Below are 15902 nucleotides of genomic sequence, written 5' to 3'. Positions count from 1 at the left end.
AAAAACTACCTGAAATAAGAGTCACTTGGACCAAACCAAGTTAAAAAGCATAAATTCAAGATGTGGGATGGCAAACAGAAACACTAGCCATGTGTTGCAGGATTTATTATTAGGCAAAAAGTGAAATCAAATAGGTAGCAAACCAAAAATAGAAGCTTTGTACTGAAAAAGCAACAGTGATTAAGAGAAGGAGGTACTGTCAAGTGATTAACAATATGCATGGGCTTTAGTGTCACAGTGTGCGGAGTTCAGATCCTAGTTTAGAAGCTATGAAATTGGTGAAACCATAAAATCTTTCTATATGCCTTAGAGCCCTTATCTATATAATGGGCTATCACTATCTGCTTGGCAGGTTTTGAAAGGATCAGAAATAATATAGAGCAGTAAAAAGCACAGACTTTGAAGTCAGATGGGTCTGGGTTAGAACAAACTGTACTTTTAATAGCTCAGATAACTTAGGTTTCAGGTTTCTTTGTAAGATATGTATAACACCACCTCCTCGGTGTTCTTGCGATGATAAATTATGTGTATAAATATTCTATAAAGTCTTAAAGTACACCCAGTAAGTGCTCCCTACCGGATACATGTAAATACATTCATACATATACACATACTTTGCCTTACACAATGCCTGCCATATTATAGATACTTAACAATTGTCAACTATTGTAATTATTTCCTACCATAAGAAATTTCAGAATTATAAGCTTCAAACTATGGTTCTACATCCTGATACACCTAAGCTATCTGTGATTAATCAATCAATCAGAGATATATGGTAGTTCATTCATTATTCCAACTACAAATTTTTCAGAATAATTCAGGGAGTGGAAGCAGGGTATAAAATGTTCACTCGTGGGGAGAGAAAGCCCAGAAAGAAGGAAATACTACATGAGAGAAGTAGAAGTCCATATTAAGCATATAAACTACTCACAGTATAAATTCATAATCCCTAAACTATATGCTTATTTGTTAACACTGTCATTTACTATTTATTTTTCTCCCAAAGCAAAGTCAGACATAAATTTAATTCTTTCTCACAACTATCTTTCATATTAACTCATCCTACCTGCAGCTGTCTTAGCCCTAGACCAATTTCACTAGTTTACAAGGGGAGAATTGATTTCACCAGTTCTTTAGATATTTTGAAAATGTAAGCATTAAGAAACTGTAGCAACCATTTCATACCATTTATCCTACAGAGCTGGACCTGCTGCACCCTAGTTCCTAGAAGCCATTGACCTATGTGTGGTTGGTTTTTGGTTGTTTTTCCTGTAAAAGAGTTATGCGCCCACAGGGTTAAAGAAAGAAAAAAGGAGGGAGTACCAAATGGAATTAAATGGAACTTCTCTCTTCTATAAGAGAAACACTGTTAACAGTTTCTTGTATATTTTGTTATTTACAAACCAGATTAAGTCAAATAAAATGGGTGAATTCTAACACTGGCAACTGGAAAATAAATAAATCCTAGGAATGTATCATTTATGGAATATGTTAGATTGTCTTACTTGAAAACTTATGAGTGCACATCCAAACCTTTTATAATGACCTGAATACTAGAGGATTTTCTTTTGTAAAAAAAAAAAAAAAAAAAAAAAGAACCAGAAGTCAAACTATGTCACAACAGAATACTATATGACAATTTTACTAAGCTTTTTACACCAGAAATGCACTATTAACAAAGGTAATACAACTGTTTTCAAATAAGAGGTATATCACATGTCTGGAACCTTTACCACACATCCATCTGCTACAATTAATTCAGATCTTCAGTTTTTCTTTAAGGGAGGTGGGAGTATATGTGTAATTTTATGAAACAGAAAAGCATCATTTTTTATATGTCACTCTATTAAGAGCCTTGCATCTAATTTTATATAATGCCAAACTTACCTTTTCATTTTTCTTATCCGTCTCTAATGGCTGCTTTGCTGTTACATTTCGAGGAGTTAGGGCAACTTCCTCCTCAGCCACTTCAACAGTCCGTCCATTTGGCTGTACAGGCAACAAGAAAGACTCTTGTTATCAGACTGCTTGGCAGATCAAACCGAAGATTTGTACTCAGGAAATAGTATATACTACAATCAAACTCTCCCCCCGGCCCAAATTAAAAAGGGCTTTGTTCAGACATGCTATCCAATAGGTGATGGCATAACTTATTAACTGTGTTTTATAATGCAATAATGAAATTACAAACAAAATTCTGTACCAGAAATCTATTTTCTGATCTCACCCAGGTATCAGTCCCATGAACAAAAAATAATGGCATGGAAGCAGGACAAGGAACTAAATTGTATTTGTACTCTGACAACTAATTAACTGTGTAGTCTCAGAATATTTCACTCATTATCTTTTTTCTACATCTTATTTCTACATCTGTAAAATGATAGATGTGACCTATTGAAAAATCAGCAAACTTTTTTCAGTAAAGGGCCAGATAGAGACATAGATGATACATAAATGAATGAGTGTGACTGTGTCCCAATAAAACACAGGTGGGGGGCCAAATCTGGTTCATGGGCCACAGTTTACTGGTGTCTGTATTAGGTAATCTCCAGTGATCCTTATAACTCTATAATCTAATGGCCCTACTGTTCTGAGATTAAGAAGCTTTACAAACCCACTGCCACAGCTTACAAAGGCTACCTCAGCTTTCCTAACATTCCTAAAATAAAATAACACTTCAAGGTGTTAATGAGTAGAATTAAGTCTGTGAATCCAAAATTTGGCTTTTAATCACAATCTCTAGTTTTTGTTTTGTTTTGAAAGAAGCATCTGTGAGCCCCATCACTATTTAGATTCAGGAGTTTGAAGAATGGCACCCAGGTATCTATCTGTATTCTAACCTCTTCTTTCTGGATCCACTATTTCTTTCACTTGTCCATAATTAACACAGTAAATTAGTAAATCAATATACTAGTTTCAATTGCTTTATTTCCAGCTGGCAGAATAGACTTCTATCAGACAACTCATTATAGCAGAGCTATACTCAAGAAAACAACATGACTGTTCAAAAGTTTCTATAATGTGACATTATCTGCATTTGTACAAAATTATCAGGGATATGCAGTTGGAAAAAGAGACCATTATTACTCTAAAGCACAATTTGTAGGCTTCCAAAGATTTATGGCAGAAAAATCAAAACAAAAGCTGTTTTGTAGCTGATTAAATTCCTTATTAATCCAAATTTAATTTGCTGGGTCTTAGGCAACATTTAAAAAAAAGAAAACTCATACTGTAGAGTCTTCTTTGGAGTAAAGCTGGCTCTTCAATTGTTTACAAAGTAATCTGAGTTGTAAAAAACCCCATGATTTTTTGTTTGTTTGTGTGTTTGCTTGTATTTCCCGTTCCTTGTTGGCTGCCACAATCAGACAGACAGAAAGCGTGAGAGAGGATTCTTTTCCTTGCACCTGTACTGGAACCTAAGCAGCAGGCAGTAAGTGATCCATGTACGTCAAACAGATGCATTTTAAATAACTTTTTAAAGTCAGACAGCTAATGTCAAAACCAGGTCTCCTCACTCTTTCTTCTGTACTGTTTTGCCATTTTAATGCTGCCTCTTCTAAGTATATGAAGGGTGTCCGGAAAAAGTCCAGTCATTGTTAATATAACCAGAACAGTTTGCAGACATCATGTAACCTGGCAGCCAAGCAGAGTGGACTGGAATGTGCATGTGTGAATAATGATGACTTCATTGTACTAGTCAGTGGGGGTGGTAGATACTGTTGAGTAAGCATATGTACTGTGTGGCTGTTGCATTCAAATGGAGTGAGTGAGTAGAACAAATCTGCATCAAATTTTGCATTAAGCTTGGACATTCCTCTGCAAAAACTATTCGGATGATGCAGAAGGCTGCAGCTATGGGCAACTGGTGATTGGCAGCTTTGTCATGACAAAGCACCTGCTCATGCATCATGAAACATGTTTAGAAGAGGCAGCTCATGCATCATGTTTCATGCAGAGCTTTTTGGTGAAACATCAAATCACCCAGGTAACTCAGCCCCTCTACAACCCATATTTGGTACCCTGTGACTTCTGGCTTCTCCCAAAACTAAAATCACCTTTGAAAGGGAAGAAATTTCAGACCACTAATGAGATTCAGGAAAATACAATGGGGCAGCTGATGGTAGTTGGGAGAACTGTGTGAGGTCCCAAGGTGCGTCCAGTGAAGGGGACTTATGCATCATTGTCTTATGTACAATGTTTCTTGTATCTTTTTCAATAAATGCCTCTATTTTTCATAATAAAAGGCTGAATCCTTTCTGGACAGACCACACACACACGTATGTATATGTATATGTATATGTGTGTGGGGGTATATAGATACGGGAGATATATACATATATATATATATGGGATACATATATATGGAAGGCATTTGTGGTGGGGCAGAGGGGTGCAGTGCACAAAGAAAGGTACTCCAAAAAGGATTTTGGACTTAGAGCCATATCTACACGAGGAATATAAAACTTTAAGTCTAGTTTCCAATATTACCATCTTGTCAATTCTCATGCGATTTCTTAGATCATACCATACTCTCTAGCCAAACTTACCATTTCTAATTTCCTGCGGTCAGCCTCACTTTTCTAAGTAAGCCTTACCAACTGAATGATCTTGCAATTCCAGTTCAAGTTTTCCATGTCTTTAACTGGCAGCTCAAAGCTTACATCTGCAAAAACTTCATTTAAGTAATCCCTTCAGGAAACTCTTCATCATAGTTACTGATATAGCACCTACATTTTACTCACATAAATGACTACAATGAGTCATTTAAATTACTTACTAACTGCTGAAAGATGAGAAATTAAGTAGTTAAAAACTGTATCTTAACTTACTAAAATATAAAATACTAAATGCCATTCCTTTGAGAAAAACTGCAAATGCTGTTTTTACAGCCTCCCAAGTGAAAGATGAAACAATCTTTCCTTTTACACAAAGTCCAGAGTCCTCAATCAGTGAGTGATCAGCAGTGGAAACAATCAGTTTCCATTTCATAGGCTCTGAACTGATCTTAGCAAGTAAGCCAGAGGCACTCCAACCTCTGCCAATTTTACTTCCTTTGCAAAACCAACTCATGTAAAGGCTCATGTAAAGTTTCTCTCTGGCTTATACACATTTCCCAATTTTTCACTAACCCTTGGGCTTTACATAGCTCTCATAATTACTGGGATTCCATAAGTCATCAACAACTCCCCACAAATGCCCGATACCATGAAACAATAGCCTCCTATCCTCAAAGAAAAGCCAACAGTATCCTTGTGTGCTAAGAAAAGAGGACACACCATGGCAGCTGAGCCTCTCCTACCCACCAGCAACACTAGTCTGTCCTCTTATTCTGCCACTAGCTGGTTAAGAGGGCTCTGTCCTGGAAATGTATTAACCATATTTAAGTTAGCAAATCCCTAAATAAAAGCATATTATGTAGACCTGCTCACATGAAAAGCAACTAAATTGCAAACCACTACTTCAAATCCAATGTGACTGCCAATCTGGGTTTTATATGAAAGTATTATTTTCTCTAATCACGGAGCCATAAAATACACGGTGTTTGTACAGATTAATAATTACATGGGCCTCTAATTGTACCTAGTTTTAAATTTTGGGGAAAACTTTGAGGTGCTCCCTTATATAACCAAAGTTAATTTCATATACAGCATATAATCCATATTTTAAAATAGACCACTGAAGAATGTCCTTCAAATTTGGTAAAAATCAAGCAGTAACAGAAAAATGTCATTCTTATGTGGATAAACTCCTTGTAGGCAATACCATGTCTGTCTTATTATTATATTTTCCCCCAAATGCTATGGCAGATCCTTTTAAAAAATACATTCACAAAAGAATACTGTGTGTGCACGTGCACGTGTGTGTTGAGAGGGGCAGTGATAAACCGGAATAAAGACACCTGGCTGACAACAGGGAATATAAAATGGAGAAGGGGGGCCCATAGCAGGGGAGCATGGTCTTATTTAAATAACCCTTGACTTCAAGGAGAAAAGTTCATGTGAATCAATCTTCAATTTATTAATTCCATAAACACTTATTAAGTATGTAAGTACCAGGCACTGAGGTAGGAACCTCAGGAACAAGGACATATGAAAGAAATTTGCCCTCCAGGAATTTGAAAGTTTAGAATAAGAAGATATTCTTAAGAAGACTTCTACTCCATTTGAGCAGCCTTTACATACTTGTTCGACTGGTTCTAAATTGCAAAAGACTCTATATCTGAGGTAAGCATACACAAGGTTTAACATTTGATGTCTAAAATTAAACCATTTAAATCCCATTTTCACTTAGTTGTGTAAATTTTATTTCTAGCTACAAAATGTAAAAACCACTGACTTCAAATTACTTAGAAACTTCTATGGTGGCCCATATCCTCACATTCCAGCATTCAGGTCATTTTTCATGCTAACAAGCTCAAAATAAATGTTAAGTCCTGATGGTCAAGAGGGCCAAAACCAGCACATGTATCCTTCAGGCCCAATCCTCCCGGCAAATTTATTTGGGAAATTAACGGAATACAAACAATAAGTAAATATAGCCTCTTAGAGGCTAGAAATAGTCCAGGCTTGCTTTAGAGGCATCTATAATGTCATCTTTCTTTTTAAAAGACTTTGTAGTTTCATCATTTTCTAAGAAAATTACACAATATTCACTTGTGTTCATTCAATTAATATCCAGTACGTGAACACAATAGAGTAATATGTAGAACCCTTGAAATAAAGACAAGTGAGGCACAATCCCTGCCCTCAAGAAGCTTAGAACCCAGCAAAGGAAAACATGTACAGAAAAGCACTTAGCACATACAAGACAAAATGTATACTCTGCTTCCTGCCCCCTTCTCTCAAGAAATTCAAGAGGCATCATCTTTAGCTGATAGATCAGACTATCAAATAATGTGACAATAACTAATAATTTCCAAGTATTTGCCATGTGCTAAGAGCTTTACTAGATGCTTTATATGCATTATCTCTTTTAATGGACAAGACCTAGTCTTGGTCAGTTTCTTAGTTTTAATTGTAAAGAGTTCTGATACAAATTCAAGATAGAACAATTTGTCACTTATCTGAAAGCACAAACTGTGTTTTTTGTCAGCCAAATGTTGTGTACATATCAATTACATAAGCTAAACATACACATAAACGACAGATTTGGTCACAGTAATTTACTAACATTTTACAATTCAACCCCAAATTCCAAATTAAACTCTTAATAACTGAGAGCACCACCTTACAAATATGGTCTATAATTCAAATTTGCAAAATCTTGCTACATATCCTGAGGTATTTCCTTTAGTGGTAAAAAAAAAAAAAAGATCCTTGAGCCTTCTACATAGCTAGCCAAAAACTCCACTCTTTTCAGGGATCCAAATAACTGCATCAGGGATGCTCAGGGCTACTTGTATAAGATAGAGAGATAATATTCTCTCCCTGTCACATGGCCAAATCATGCCACAGGGAACCTTTGAAAAACTAAATATGGCATTGGTTTTCAAGGTTTTCTATCTGCTGGGCACTGATATAAGGACTACAAGTCATAGAGCAGACATATATCCACATACTTCTTTCTTGGGCCCTGATGGATGGTGTCTGGGATACTGGCACTCTGTGAAACAATTTGAAAACTAGCATAATTGGAGAGAAAAGAGTAAACTTTAAAACTGGTCAAATAACACCAATCCCTCATTTAGGTCTCTTGATTGTGTTTGAATAATAATAGTAACTTGAACATTCTTTCAAGGCTTTCGTAACCTTGAGAAATAGTATGTCAAAATCAATAATGTGAAATCGCAAAAGAAATAAGTGTTCAGAGGGTTTATTGCTGCTCTTGGTATCTAAGATGAGTGCAACTAGTAAAGGTCTTTTGTCTCAGAACTATTGAAGGTGTTCCCTGCCAGGCCTCTGCCAGAATAAATGACAGATAAAAAATGTCATAAAACCAAATACATGGAGTCAAATTCTAGAGCTTTTGTAAAAGTCATTGTAACTTTTAACAGAAACTTCTGATTTTAAAAGTAAAACTTAAAAACAATAAAGAAAGTTGTAACTCACTAGGAAAACTGGATTTGTTCCCTGAATACAATGTATTATCCTGGAACAGGATACTGGAAACAGAGAAGTATAGTGGAAATAACAGAGAGTTTTTAAACTAGTACTTGGGCTATTGTTTTATCTTTGAAACTTTCTTACTCTATGACCTTGAATAAGTCACTTTAATCTCTCAGAACCTCAAGATTTTCTGTAAAATCAGGAGTATTTGTTTTGCTCAGGATTTCTTAATCAAATGATATTCTTTTAAGACTTAAAACTAAGGGAAGTAATGACTTAAAGGTAAAAAGGAAACCCTGTACACGGCAAATGATATAATTTACCTTTTACTAATACCTGAGATAATACGGCAAGACCACAGTCTAAGAATAAAAGATATAATTCTACTGGAAATACATAAGAGACAAATTTATTAGCCCAATAACAGAGTATCCAATTAAACTAGATGTCATTTCAAGTACTCTGTTCTACAATTATCAAAGGCCCTTATATGCCAGGCACTGTTTGCCATTATATATCAAGGCTCACAAGCTAGTAGAGGAAAAGACCACTAAAAACTAAATGGATATGTAAATAAATAACTTACAAACTGTAAATAACTATAATAAAGAAAACATACAAGGGGCTGAGACCAAAAATAGAAGGGGATGCCTATTTCAATAGGGTGATCAAGGAAAGATTCTTCTAGGAAGGGGAGCTCTAAAGGCTGATTAAAACATGGGGACGAGTGTTAATAACAGCTCATGTAAAGGCACTGGTTTGTGAGAGTGTTTGAAGAACTGAAAACAGATCACTATAGTTGGAAGTGGCAAATGAGAGGAAACTAACTCAAAATCAGCTTAGAAAGAAAAGCAGGTGCTGTGCTATATAGGAAAATCTAGATTCAAAATGCAAAAGCTACTGAAATGCTGGTTTTAGACAAGATCAGGTGATTTGTTTTTATTTAAAGACTCCTTACTAGGGTGTTGAGAAAGGACTGAAGGCAGCCAACAGAGGCTACTTGCTGTACAAGTGAGCTACAGTGACAGCAAAATAAGCAGTCAGATTGAATATATATTTTGGAGATAAAACTAATGGTACTTCCTGACGGATTAGATTATAAGGTAAGGAGGACATAAGGATGTGAGAAAAAAGGAAGAATCAAGAATGATTCTTAGAGTTTTGGCATGAAAAACTGAAGGGATGGTAGATTCATTTACCACCTAGAGAAATAGGCAAGACCAGGAGTGGGCAGGAAATTATGAATTGTTTTGGAGATGTCAGAATTTGAGACAAATGGTATAGTTCAATCCTGGCTGGATTGAACACAGGCCTGAGAACCAAAGGGTTGCTGGTTTGATTCCCAGTCAGGGCATATGCCTATGTTGTGGGCCAGACCCCCAGTAGGGGGCACTCGAGAGGCAACCACACATTGATGTTTCCCTCTCTCCCTCCCTCCTTTCCCTCTCTCTAAAAAAATAAATAAAATCTTTAAAAAAGATTTTGAGACAAATGTCAGATTTCCAATTGGCGATATCAAGTATACACCTGGACATGAGGTTTGAAGAGGAGAGGGATGGTCTAGTTACAAATACAGACCAATATACAGCCGATCCCCATCATTTGGGAATTCCATGTTGGCTAGTTCACCTACTCACTAAAATTTATTTCTAACTTCCAAATCAATACTAGAGGTGCTTTCCTGATCATTTGTGGACACGCACAGAGCTTCAAAAAAAAGTCTGAGTCACCCTACAGGCATGCTGCCAGGCAACGCTCTGCCTTCTGTTTTAGTTCTCATATAACATATAAAATAAACATATAAAAGGAGTAACTCTGGGGAGGTAGGGAAGGCTTTATAGCAGAGGTCACACTGTAGTTGTGCCTAATTGAAGGATAGGTAGAAATCTGTAGAGAGATAAAGAAAAGGACTTTTTAATAAAAGAAAATACTATGAATAAAGAAATACACAGTCTAGCTAACAGTAATGCCTCAGGGGTATAGTTAGAGGTACACCTAAGATGAGGTCAGACCACGAATAAGTATGAATGCCATGTCATAGGCAAGGTTTTATTCAAAAGGTGATGGGGAAACTGCTGATAAGATGTGAACACATGAAAGTCACCTGATTACAGTTAGGCTTCAAAAAATTTAACTGACATGAGTGGGTACAAAGGATTGGCAACAAAAAGAGGAAGCAGGAAAAACCAGTTAGGATGTCGTTAGGATAACCTAAGCAAAATGTATTAGAGCCCAAATGTAGGGCAGCAACAGTGCAACTGGAACAGAAGTACTGACTACAGAAAACACTGAATATTATTAGAATGACCTATTGGCTGTAGAAAAATGAACCTTACAAAATTTTACCCAGAAGAAGCAAACACAGCCATCTTCCAATGTAAAAATAAAAAGGTGGCTCATAAGGCACGAAGAATAGGCACAAGCTGTAGAACTATTTGGGTGGGACATCTTACTATGCATATATATAATGTATTCAATAATTATTTATTGAGTGCTAAGCACTGTGAAAAGTTATACAGCAGCAAATAAGACAAAAATACTACTCTTTCATTCATTGAGGTTAGAGACACTGACAACTGTATTATGCCAAATCTGTACTAAAATTCCTACATTAATAGAAAAATAACTTGTTTACTAAACTGAAAATTTTTTGAAGTTGATCCTGGCTATATGATTCCAAGTTGAAATCCAAAGTAATGATAGTTAAAGACCAGTTATCTGAGATCTCACGTCCATCTAAATCATTGCTCAGATTAAGTCAAATGAAAATTTTTTACTGAATGCCTGTTTAATACTCACATTCAAGTGTCCATCAGTAGATGAGTGGATAAAACAACGATGAGACATTTATACAATGGAATACTACTCAGCTATAAAAAAGAAAATTTTAGCTTTCACTGGTGTGGCTCAGTGGACTGAGTACCAGCCTGTGAACCAAAGGGTTGCCAGTTCGATTCCCAGTCAGGGCACGTGCCTGGGTTGTGGGCAAGGTCCCTGGTTGGGAGTGTGGAAGAGGCAACCAACCAATTGCTGTATCTCTCACACATAGAGGTTTTTCTCCCTCTATTTCTCCCTCCCTCCCCCCTCTCTATAAACAAACAAATAAAATCTTTTTAAAAAAAGTAGAAAACTTTACCCTTTGCGACAGCATGGGTGGACCTAGAGAACATTATGCTAAATGAAATAAACCAGTCTAAGAAAGACAAATACCATATGATCTCACTTATATGTGCAATCTAATGAACAAATTGAATTAACAAGCAAAACAGAGACAGACTCATAGATAGAGAGCAGGCTGACAGCTACTGGGTGAAGGTGGGGGTGTGGGTGGGAGGCTAGGGGGAGGGACTGAGCCAAAAGGAAAAAGGACTCATGGACATGGACAACAAACAGTGTGATGATTGCAGGAAAGAGGGGGTATAAGGGGGTTAAATGGTAATGGAAAAACTATAACCAAAAAAAGAATTTCATAGTTCAAAAGATAATAATACACTGAACTAGCTGTCGTGGAAAATGCCTGTAAGATAACAATGGCTTTCAAATGTGCCAAGAACTAAGCACAGTGAAAAGTGCCACCCCCTTCACTTTTAATAGGGGAACACACTACAATTTATGCCCTAAAAAAAGACCTATGGCAAGATATTATTAGAAGATAAAAACCAATTGAATATAAAAATAGCAAAAAACACTTATGAATAGATTTGAAAAGCTAAATACCACCAACTCTAAAAATAAAAACAAACTACTAGAAGCAAATTTTGAAAATCTATGTTGCAAAATTTGTAATGATTTAACAGAAAACTAAAAATAATGGAATAAAAGAAAATAAAACTGTAGTTTACATTACTGAATCCACTTGAATAAGTGTATCCTAAAATGCATACAGAATGATGTAGTAATGAAGAGATGGGTAAGATTTAACTTAACTGCACTTTGAACTCTCTCCTATACTATAGTTCTTATGGCCCTATTCCAGTGAGTGATTTTCAAACTAACAGGCAAGAATTTACCAATGAAGCTTGTTAAAAATGTAGATTCCTTGGACCCAGTTTAGAAGTTCTGAATTTATAAGATCTGTGGAGGGGTTCAGGAACCTACACATTTTAACAAGCATTCAAAGCAACTCTACTGCAAGAAGTCAGGGGTAACACTTTGAGGAATCCTGCAGTGTTTTAACTCAACTAAGATCTTCAATTTATAAACAAGATAAGCTAAACAGAGCAAGGTTAAATGCCTTACTCAAGTTTAGAGTTCTCCATCTCTGCCAGGCTAACAGAGTTAGGCCTTTGCTGTCTCTTCAGCCTCGCCCACTATCCTGCTTCTACAAACTTTCAAAGTCAAATTCTGGGATTGTGTCTTTCACTGTCACCTGGGCCCACAATGGGGTTGCACTGCTAATTTTGTGAGTATATCTTTTTCCACAACTGGAGTAAAAAGCTCCCTGGGGAGAAACTGAGCTTTTATTTTTGTATTCCCTTCTCAGTGAAACATGAATACTGTATTCATTTTTACAAGAATTTGCAAGCAGTATCCTGCTTTTTTCCAAGTAAATACTTGGCTTGGTGCAAAGTGTATGAGTACTAAAAAAAGGGGGGGGGGCAGTTTATACTTTTTGGCCCTATAAAGCAGGGTTTTCTTAACTGTGGGTCATGCCTCATAATCACAGGGGAAACCAATTTCGTGGGTCACACATATCATTAAAGAAAAGTGATATGTGTATGGAAGGGTAGGGTAATGTAAATGCATTTCTTATTGTAGGCTGCAGTCAAAAAAGTTTGAAGGCCAAAATTTTGTAAACGTTAACAAACTGCAACACATTTTTACTATTAGGTAGGCAAAGATTTTCTCACCCAATTAACATTCAACCACTTGGTTTTTCTTCCCATTCTCCACTTCCCAAAGCTGAGAGAAGACCTGTTTATTCATTCAGATGAGTCATCTGAGTTATCATGCACTTGGGATGGGCTCTTGGGGCACCTGTCTCTCAACTGGAGTCTAGCCTATCTGAAATTTTAGACATCTCAAGGAGGGCTTTGAAAATGTCACAAGCCGCTTCATCCATACAGGGATTAGGCTTACTAATACAGGTGGTTTTTTCAAGATCACCTTTCCTCATCTTGGGGCCAGGTTCTCCATTTTCACCATAATATAACTGGTAATCCTTGATGCTCTCTACACATTTAAATATAGTTACATATGCTCCAAATCAATACTATTTTCCCTTCTATTAACTAAAGGTAGTATTCATATTGACAAAGTTGTACCCCTTTCTAGGTTTTGTATGTAGCTTGCATCCTCTTTATCCACACTCAAAATGTAAATACTTATCCAGGCCTAATAACGCACTAACTGTGACCTGTCAAGTCTCTAACATAGCCTTTTTCTTTGTACTGTTAGCAACGATACTCTCACTACTTCAGTTTGAATTCAAATCCCACCTCCTCTATCAACTTTCCCAAATTCTTCTGATGGAATTAGTCTCACACCCTCCAAACCTCATTAACACTGCTCACACTTACACAGCAACTATCAGTTCATGCAATATTAGACCTATCTATGAGTCTGTCTCCTACACTAGTCTCCACGGTTGCCTCTAAAACCTCGATGTACACCTCCCACTGCCTGCCAAACACCAGAGTAAATTTCGCATAGTAAAGGCATTGGTTACATTTGCTTTATTGCATTGAAAAGGTGAAGAGCTTAATTCAGTGGATATATTGTAAAAACAGGTTAGGAACTGATTCTAGCTCTGCACACCCTTCATACTCTATTGCTCAACTGTAAAGTACTTTTTAAATAAATAAAACTATGACAGATATAGCAGAAGAACCACGGAGAAATGGCAATAAAGAAAGCAGAAATAAAACACGAGGCATAATTGTGATGCCCTCTGCATTCCCACACGTGGTCGGTAAACCGGTCCTGAAAACCTGTCAGCCTGCACCATTCTGCCCTGTCATCCCCTTCCACTTTATTTCTAAACCTCCCACACCACTTCGCTGAACTGCCTTAGCTGTCTCCTAGAGCCATGCACCTGAAAGTCTACCAGACAACCGACTCACTCCCTCTTGCCTTGCTCCTGCTGCGGCCTCCATTGGCCGGCCACCTTCACAGGAATAAGAGTGGGGAACCATTTCCCTTTAACAGTTCCTACTAAAATGGAAGCGTGTCTAGACCTTGGTACCTTTAATCCTCTGTAAGCCCCAGAGTTTTTAGGTCACGACATTTCCTTCAGTGGCTACAGTCTCAATGTGACTTGAACTAGACATCTGTCTTCCAAGCGTAGTCTTTCCAGAACTTCCCAACACAACCTTAAGGTCCCATTACACATGCAGCCTACCCGGCAGGCCTCAAGGAGAGTTGGTATGTTATTCTGGCAGTTAACGTTCTCGAAAATGGCTTGACCTCTGGGCTCTTTCATTTAAACATACCCCAGACAGTCTAACTTCCTTCCTCGCAACTGTCTTACCCACCCGTCCGACACTTCCCGAGTTTCCACCATTCCCCCAAGTAACGTGTCCACCCATCGCCTCTTCCGTCGGGGAGACCTGCGTCCCGGCTCTGCAATAATTGCAATCTTTTCCTTTTCTATCTCGGCTGGAGCGGCTGGGGCTCGGCCTCCCCCTCACTCGACGGGGCCCCTCGCCCCTACACTACGGCACTCCACGGTCGCTCCTCCCCTACTTACTTTGGGCTTCTCCGGCAATTTCTTGCGGTTCTTCTTCTTCTGGTCCTCGCTCCGGAGATTCTTCAGCAAGGCTAGGTCCTCAGCAGCGGAGGCCGGGGAGGTAGCCACCTCCTCCCGCTTGCGGGGTGGGCTCCTCCGCTTCTTGCGGGCGCCGGCGCAAGCTGCGGCCCAGCCATAGCCGACCAAGAATAGCAGCAGCAGCCCGAGCGCGACCGTGCCCACCAGGATCACCCAGCCCGGGTACCGCTTCGGCTCCAGCCCCAGGTCGAGGCCCAGCTCGGTGCGCAGGAAGCCTAGGCCGACTGAAAGCATTTCTTGAAGTCGGGCCGAGCCCTCCTCGGCCTGCTGGGCCAGCTCGTCCTGCCAGCTCCGTGCAGCCATCTTCCCTCCCGTCAGAGGGACTCCGAGGATGACGCTGGGGCGCTGGGGCGCAGAGACGCCGTGGAAGAGTCAGGGGCAGCCAGGAAGGGCCGGGCCGACTGCCTCAGGCCGAGCGCATCGCGGCCGCCCCTCGCGCTGAAGCCAGGGATCGGCCGCCGCTGCCGCCAGGAGGAGCGGGGGCTCCCAATTCCCCCTCTCAATCTCACTCCTCCACCGCCAGGAGGAGGGGGGGCGGTGGGACGGAGTGTCTCCAGTGGCGGCCGCTAAGCGGCGTCTCGGCGCCAGTGCCAGGCCCAGCTGTCCTCCCTCGGCGGAACAATGGCGGCTCCGGCCGCGATCCGCGCCGCCGAGCGGGGAGGACCGGCTCGGCCGAGGGTCACGTGGGTGCCGGGGGCGGGGCAGGCGGGGTGTGACGTGGGAGCGGGCCAGCCGGGCGGGCTGGCAGCCGTTGGGATAAGGGCGCGGCTGGTGGGGTTGCCGTGAGTGGGTCTTTCGGGGTTGGTGGAGAAGCCAAGTCTGGGGACCGATGACTGAACCAGAGACTGTGAAGGGTTAACTAGGGGACGCCTCCGTAGGAGGGCTGGTGGCTGGGAGCTAGGAGACGTGGCGCTTTGAATGAGTCCTGGGGAGGGGCTCCCTTGGAAGCTGGGGAGCGGGCGGGGGAGGGGGGATGAGGGGGGATGAGGGGGAGGAGTGAGGAACAGGGTCACAGGGTCTAGGTCAAAGTCTCTGTAGTAGGGATAGGTTTTCTTCATTCTAATTCTGGGAGCGGTGAAGCGAAAGTG

General features: G+C 39.6%; 1 protein-coding gene across 3 annotated transcripts in view; it reads right to left on the bottom strand.

The window, feature by feature from the left end:
- The window catches only part of MTDH (metadherin), a 59262-nt gene extending 43750 nt beyond the window's left edge, over positions 1-15512 (bottom strand). Inside the window, exons 1-2 of one of the 3 annotated variants that reach the window (XM_028533525.2) lie at positions 14737-15512; positions 1891-1992 (exon numbers count right to left, since the gene is read on the bottom strand). In XM_028533525.2, coding sequence (XP_028389326.1) covers positions 1891-1992; positions 14737-15117 — 483 coding nt within the window. In that variant the 5' untranslated portion in view covers positions 15118-15512. The remainder of the gene's footprint in view (positions 1-1890; positions 1993-14736) is intronic. The other 2 variants (XM_028533528.2, XM_028533526.2) reach the window with 2 other exon arrangements.
- Between the last annotated feature and the right edge of the window lie 390 nt (positions 15513-15902).

Source organism: Phyllostomus discolor, chromosome 7 (assembly GCF_004126475.2).
Source record: "Phyllostomus discolor isolate MPI-MPIP mPhyDis1 chromosome 7, mPhyDis1.pri.v3, whole genome shotgun sequence".
Classification (NCBI taxonomy): Eukaryota; Metazoa; Chordata; class Mammalia; order Chiroptera; family Phyllostomidae; genus Phyllostomus; species Phyllostomus discolor.
The sequence above is the reverse complement of the archived record's forward strand: the minus strand, read 5'-3'. Positions and strand labels throughout refer to the sequence as shown.